This window comes from Amaranthus tricolor, chromosome 12 (assembly GCF_026212465.1).
Source record: "Amaranthus tricolor cultivar Red isolate AtriRed21 chromosome 12, ASM2621246v1, whole genome shotgun sequence".
Lineage (NCBI taxonomy): Eukaryota > Viridiplantae > Streptophyta > Magnoliopsida > Caryophyllales > Amaranthaceae > Amaranthus > Amaranthus tricolor.
Genome location: NC_080058.1, coordinates 13,033,521 through 13,041,139, shown reverse-complemented (window position 1 = coordinate 13,041,139; position 7,619 = coordinate 13,033,521). Strand labels below are relative to the sequence as shown.

The 7,619-nt window shown below is 35.8% G+C and overlaps 1 protein-coding gene across 1 annotated transcript in view; it reads right to left on the bottom strand.

Moving 5' to 3' along the window:
• The window catches only part of LOC130796844 (probable carboxylesterase 11), a 7,432-nt gene extending 298 nt beyond the window's left edge, over positions 1-7,134 (bottom strand). The window contains exons 1-2 of the mRNA XM_057659246.1: positions 6,003-7,134; positions 1-655 (exon numbers count right to left, since the gene is read on the bottom strand). The exon at positions 1-655 is cut by the window's left edge and continues 298 nt beyond it. Of these exons, the coding sequence (XP_057515229.1) occupies positions 118-655; positions 6,003-6,874 (1,410 nt within the window). The 5' untranslated portion in view covers positions 6,875-7,134 and the 3' untranslated portion in view covers positions 1-117. The remainder of the gene's footprint in view (positions 656-6,002) is intronic.
• Positions 7,135-7,619: the final 485 nt, after the last annotated feature.

The window sequence follows — 7,619 nt, the reverse complement described above, 5'->3', positions numbered from 1 at the left end:
CCGATAGCAATTTCTAAATGATTCCGGAAGCTTCCACTCTTAACGTCGGACACAGCTCAAGCACAGCACTATCGATATCGATTTCAAAAGTACGCCGACAAAATACTACAGAAGCACTCAATATGAGAACTCATGACCTCGCATCGAGATGTATTTCTTAACCCAGATAGCTATATCTTCAGCACATGCCTGTGCTTGAGGGGTTTTGAGAAGCATATCAAGGGTTGCAAACTCGTGGACTGCGTCTTTGTACTCTAGAACTGGGGCGTCCACATTGACTTTCCGCAACTCCTCTGAGTATGCAATGGCTCGGTCCCTCATCCAATCATGTTCCGCCACGACTGTTAATGTTGGGGGCATGAGTTTTAATGGAGGTCCTCGATTTGGAACTAATGGATTCGCTGCTGGGTGGTCTAAATTGAACTCATCTTCTGGTAAGAATAGCTTCCAGGCAAGCACACACATGGCTTTGTCATAGAAGTATGAATTGGCCAATTTTATCTCTGAATGTGTAGGGACGCTCCCAATAAAGAACGGGTACATCAACACCTGTGCGACAACTTTCACAGGATCGAGCAACTTTGCAGACTCGACAGCTTTCCTTGCCACATAATCTGAAATATTGGCCCCGCAACTAACACCAAGAAGGACACATCTGGGTGGACAAGTATTCAAATTAGTTAAATACTGCAGACTAACAAAAGCAGCTTGACATATTTACATATGTGATGGGAGAAAATAAATACATTACAAAATGTGTGAGAATTCAATCAGTGATACTATAGAGGATTACGGTACACAAGAATCATACACAAAATGTTATAAACCAAAAAAATAGTAAGAAAATATTCATTGGAGCAAGAATTATACTTTGACCAACAACTCAACAAGCCCATCAAAATTGTTGCAAAATTGTTATAATATTTTTGTATTTTGCAGGAGTTCAAGCAGCTTGACGTGGTAACAAGAAAAGTATTTCCAAGTGATAAGGGATATGCATACTGATAGTTCGTGTCAACTACCAAGATGTGGACTATTTCTTTACTGTTTTACGTGTTATGGTCAGTATGGATGGAACAAAACAGGAGAATTTCTAAGGACTGCTTCCTTCCGCTTGATCTGATTTGGTCAACTACCGGAATGCAACGTGGGATATTGGGGGCAGCGTTCCGGTTTGCGGAGGCCAAAAACGAATCTAAAAGAGTAAAAGTCGAAGAAAACGGTCCAAACTTACATGGATTGACAAATTTAAAGGTTGAAGAAAACAAAATTGAAGAAGACTTCATTCCACCATTAAAGGTCCGCTTGAAACTTTCATTTTCCACGGTTGGTTTAATTCATGTTTGAAGAAGTTAAATAAAGGGAAAGGGAAGGCTTTTTCCGGGAAGTTCTAAAAGGGTAGAAAAAGTAATGAGCTTTTAAAAACACGGCTAAAGTATAGGCATGAAAAAGGTTAAAGTAACTATACAAGGGGGAAAATAATAATGGGGTAAATTTTACTAACATATTATGATGGTTGGATTGGGGAGAAACTTCTCTTGGAGTAATTTGCTTCCCCCAAAATGGGAGTAAATACCCTAAGGTAAATATTTCCCTGTAATTTTTTCCTTCTTTCCCATATCTTCATCTTCACCCAATTCTCTCCTCCATTAACGAACATTAAAGCTTTTATCTTCTCTTCCATCAAAAACAATCATCTTCAAGACAAAACAAGAAGCATGTTTTCACAAGAACTCGATCTTACCAAAACCCCTGGAAAAGAATTTATTTGAAAAAAAAAAAGTTCCAACTAAATTATTTCCTTCCAAAACCCAAATTTCAAACCCTACACCATAAAAGCTTGTGATTCCTTCAAATGAAAATGAATGTCTAATGAGAAGGTTTTCGATGCTGTCATACTTAACCTAAATTTGATTTTCTACAAGCTTGATGGTGACATTGCAGTAAAGATGTGGGAGAGCAGAGAGAGTAAAGTTGCAATTTGATAATAATTTTTATCATGCTCGAGTATTTGAAGAGGAAATTCACGATGGATGAGTTTTTGTGAGAGAGAAGAGAGTTTAAAAGTAACCAAACAATTACCCATGTACAATTTCACCCCTCATGATAGTTTGCAGGACTAACTTTGTCACGTATATTTGTCCCTTAATCAATTCCTTGAATCCAAGCAGGCCCTTAGAGTCGTAAAAAGTATTGATTAAAGTGAGACACATTTAAAAAAATAAGTTTTATTAAAAATAGTACATGAAATGTTTTTAAAATCCTTTAAAAGTATTTATTTTTTTGTTTTTCTAGTAGATATAGATGGCATAAATCAAATAAGTAATAAAATGACATGTCTATTTTATATTGATTGTTTTAAAATTGTATTTATTTATTTATTTAATATAGAATTCATACTTTATAGTTCATACACAATGACTAAACTTTTAATGGATGAAATAATTTGTTTCACAAACTGCACTTTTGTTTTCTATGCTTCAAATTCTGTTTCTCATCAAATTGAATGTCTTTTTGTGCAACATTATGTGGACTACCATAATTTAAATAGGGGTAAAAAAAATCAAAGTGGGTAAAAAAAAATCAAAGTACGTCTTGAACAACAATTAGGAGGATAATCAGAGGACTTGCTTATTAATGTATTAGTTAATCCCAACTTCTTTCTCCTCCTCCTCATCCTTGGCCGATAACATGTCATAAAGTGAAGCTTCCACATGACTATGGCGGTTTGGGATTGGAGATATAGCCGCCAACAACACTGCTTTGCTTGGAAAGTGGTTGTAGAGATTCTTACTTGAAACAAACTCACTTTGGCACTAAATCATTAGAAACAGATATAGTTTGCGGAAAACTTAATGGGATGTGCTTGCAGGACTGTCTTCTCCTTGTATTAACCCTTGCAAAGCGATATCTAGGGGTGTTCAATGGGCCTGATAAGGGTCGGGTCGGGTCGGGCTTAAATAAATATGGGTCGGGATTAATATGGGCTAAGCCGGCCCATATTTATTAGTAAAATTTATTTTAAATTCCCATTTATCAATTTATAATAATTAAATTGAAAAAATATTAATAATCCCCATTGACATTGTCATTTATAATATTTAAAATATCCATTAATTATTCTATCTACAAGGCTCATTTTCGACCCTTATTGAGCCCTTTTGTACCCCGCTTCATTTTAATTATAGTTAAGCCCGTTTTCAGCCCAGTCCTTACAAAGCCCTTCTAAAAATGGGTTGAATAAGGGCTCAAAATTGGGGGCCCGGCCCATTGAACACGCCTAGCGATATCACATGTATACTCTATATTCATGCCTTTTATGAGTTTTAAGGTTAAGAGGGGAATAACCTTAATATTTGGGAGGAATGTTCGATAGAAAAATATTCTTAAAAAAATTATTTCCTAGACTTCACGGCCCCAATTGTAGATGTTTTCTATAACAGGGGTGATAGTGATGGTTAGTCTTCGTGATATTTTTATTTTAGAAATCACCCACTAGAAAGAGATTGTGAGTCAATAATAGAGCTTATTTCCTTGCTTAGTAACATACAAATCACTTTCGATCCTCATAGGTAACCTTAATATTTGGGAGGAATGTTCGATAGAAAAATATTCTTAAAAAAATTACTTCCTAGACTTCACGGCCCCAAGTGTAGATGTTTTCTATAACAGGGGTGATAGTGATGGTTAGTCTTCGTGGTATTTTTATTTTAGGAATAACCCACTGGAAAGAGATTGTGAGTCAATAATAGAGCTTATTTCCTTGCTAAGTAACATACAGATCACTTTCGATTCTTATAGGAGAGTTTGAAGCCCCAACTCTTCAAAGTCCTTTTCATGTGCCTCATTTTGTTACCAACTTGTTTTCCTCCTTCTAATCCACCAAATTTTTCCTTGACCAAACTTATGCGGAAGGTTCGAGCTTTTCCTTGGCTTGTTTTGGGCAAACTCAATAATATGAAAATTCTGCAAAAAAAATACTTCTCTATCGCACTCTTTGCCCACAATGGTATATCATGTGTTCTAGGAATAAGAAGGATAGCGATCGTATTTTGCAAAAGGGATGTGGGTTAATTTGTTTAAAATCATTGGTGAGTCTTGGATTGAGCCGAGTTCAGATTATATTTTATGGCTTTGGAAAGAAGGAACAAAGCCACAATTTGAGCAATATGGTTAGAAAGGAATATAGGCGCATTATTAAGGATCATTTCCTTGAATTAGATGTTGTTTGGGATAAAGTAAACAACAAGTCTTGTATGAGTCTGTCTCACCATGAGGCGAGCCTATAAAAGCAACTCATTAGTAAAAAAAACATTAAAAAAAAAAGAAATTTGAATTCACACTTGTACATGAAGTAGTTTTTTTTAGAGAATTTGGGCTGACCCAATTGAGGTTGTCTCACGGTGAAACAGCTTCAATAAAGAATTAGTGTATGGCAAAATACTTAGCAACCTTCAACCTTATCGGTTAAGGCCAATGGTTGGTTTGGGAGTTTTGCTATAAATGATTTATGTAGAAATGATTAGAAGATTTTATTGTATTAGATGTTGGGATTCCTATGTTTCCTATCATTGTCTTTCACTAATAAAGTTTTTCTTTATCTTCAAGTAAAGAGTTTCCCAAAGTATTCACAACATCGAATTATTTTCCCCGAATACGTGCATTGTCAAGGATCCACAACATCGAATTACCTTCCCACCCCAAAGTATCCACACCATCGAAAATCTTCCCCAAATAGGCGCATTATCAAAGATCATTTTCTTGGATTACATGTTGTTTGAGATAAGGCTAAATACTACCAACCTTATGGATTAAGGCCAATGAATGTATCAGTAGCTTTGCTATAGCTGATTTATGAAGAAATGATTGGAAGATTTGATTGTAATTTATTGTAATTAGATGTTATTGCAATGGGATTCCTCTATTTTGCATCATTGTCAATTTTTTCTTTATCAAAAAAAATCTTCTGGTGAAGAGTTTCCCAAAGTACACACAATCTTTCGTTCCCCTTGCCCCCCAACCCCGCGGAAAAAAAGAACACTCTATTAGAAGGCCATAGTTAGATTGCTCAAATAACAAAATCAACCTACAAAAGAAGTTTGAAGTGCAATGACACTAGAAGAAATCAAAACCAGACATAGGATGTGAAAGTTTCCAGAAGCTTTGTACATGTTATTAGGGCCACTGGTAATTTAGAGTGAATTCCAGGTCTTAGTGAGGGCAATTGTATGGTGGAAGCCAATAATGTTTCTCTTATCTTAAACTTAACTGCTAATCATTGGTAAGCATTGATTGGCAGCAACAGTTTTTCTTGCACTCGCAAATCGCAATTCAATGTTGGATTGTGGGTCAAAGAAATAAGAAGCAGAAATTTTAAGATGGTGACAGAACTGGTATTTGGTTGCATTCAGGGAAGGCGGTTGCAGGTATCTACAAGAGATGATGGTGCCATCTATGAGAAAAGAAAACAGAATGATTTCCCAAAAACAATACCAGTCTTAATCCTTTAAGAAAGAGTTGATTGTATTTGATCAATCTCGTGCAAAACTTCTATCTGGTCTTAGACAAACAAAGACAGTCTAAATGGGGTAAAGGAAGATGAACTCCCTCATCTTCCATCACTTGAAGAGGGCGACACACGTAGGCCTAAAAAAGCTCTCCTGCTCCAAAACGTTGGTGAAAATAACTCATTCATCGAGTGTCATTCGAAAAGAACACATAGAATTGTCATCTACATAAAAGTCTCTCAGCTGCCTGATTACTAATCAATAATGGAAACAAAAGAAGCAATTAACAGACATTTTCTACAAACAAAAGAAATAATATATTGTGCTGTTAACTGGATCAAAGACTCAGTTCACTTCAAATATTGTCAAAAACGAGCACACACAGACACTAACACAATTTTTCACATACTTCTACAAGATATCTCAGGCATAATAACAAAGAGGTAGAAGCAAACAGTCATTGAAAAAGCCGAGCACAGAGAAGAAAACACAAACCTAGAAGGGTCAGCGTGAGCAGCCAACCAAGGCTCCACCATGGAAGCACCAAAAGTATCAGCAACAGCAGTATGCCAAGGCATATCTGACTTTTTAATGTCTCCACCAGCCACACCACTACCGCCACTAGCTCCGCCTCCAAGAGCACCACCTCTACTGACCAAAGATTTGCTACATTCAGCCAAATTAGCCTGCTTAGCAAGCCAATTCAATACCTTCCAACCATCATCAAACGCAGCCGGGTATCGATTTTCAGGTGCTAACCTATACCCAACAGCCAACACCATAACATCACAAAATTTGGAAATTCGCCGACAAAAGGAATCATTAGCAACAGAATCATTACTCCCACTAACAAATCCACCTCCATGAAACTGCAACATAACTGGCAGTTTCCTCAACTTATCACCATTATTAGGCTCAATTGAAGGCAAATAACCTCTATAAACCCCATTATTTTCCAAACTCCCATTACCATAACTATTCCTCCTGGATGAGTAATCCTCATTGGAATAACGATTCAGATCAGGCAAGCTGACTCTTCTGGAATCTTCTACAAGAATATCCCCTCGTTTATAGGAATTCCTAGCTGTTGTTCTAAACCTTGATTCAGATGAAAGAGCCAATTCAGGAAGGAAAATCCTCACAGAAAGAGAAGTGGAAGGATCAATGTGGATATCTTTGGTTGCAACGCCGTCGGTGAAAACTGGGTTAGCTGCAGCAACCGATTCTTCGGGTCGGGTCGTGATTCCGAACTCGTTATTCAATTTGTGTTTAGATTCATCTGTTGTGCTCTGAATTCGATTCTGGAGACGATGTTTCAACAGAAATTTGAAGAATACGCTGTATAATTTCACCGCTACGCTTGGCATTATCTTCCTCTAATGTTTCTCTCTCTTTCCTCTGACCCAGCTACTCTTTGAATTTTGAATTGTAAATTTTGAATTCAATGATCTTAATTCTTCCCTCTTTGCTTAAAAAAATTCAATCTACATTGGAAATTCAATCTGGGTGATGAAGGATTTTGGCTTTACTTTTCTGGATGATGAATCAAGATGTTGTCTAAATCTCAATTTTCTCATGTGCTTTTTCGTGATACTTCCCCCACACCTGTCTTTCCGGTACACTCCTAAGCATTTTCTTTTTTTCTTCCTATTAATAATTAATGGGCATTGTTAAATATAGTCGTGCTTTTCATTTTTCGCCACCTCCTAGTAAATTATAAATTTACCTTTGGACTTAAAATAACACTGATAATAATAATAATAGTAATAATAATAATAAAAATATTTAAAAAATAAATAAATAAAAATAATAATAATAATAATAATTATTATTATTATTATTATTATTATTATTATTATTATTATTATTATAATAAAATAATAATAAGGATAATAAAGATAAAAAGAATATTTAAAAAAATAATAATAACAATAACAATGATAATAATAATAATAATAACAATAATAATAATAAAAATAATATTTAAAATTATTTTTAAAAAAAATATTAGTAGCGCGTGACTCGGCCGTGGCTCAATCGCACAAAATCCGCAACTCGGCCGCGGCTCAGTCGCACAAATTGTGTGACTGAACCGTGGTAGAGTCGCGGGCT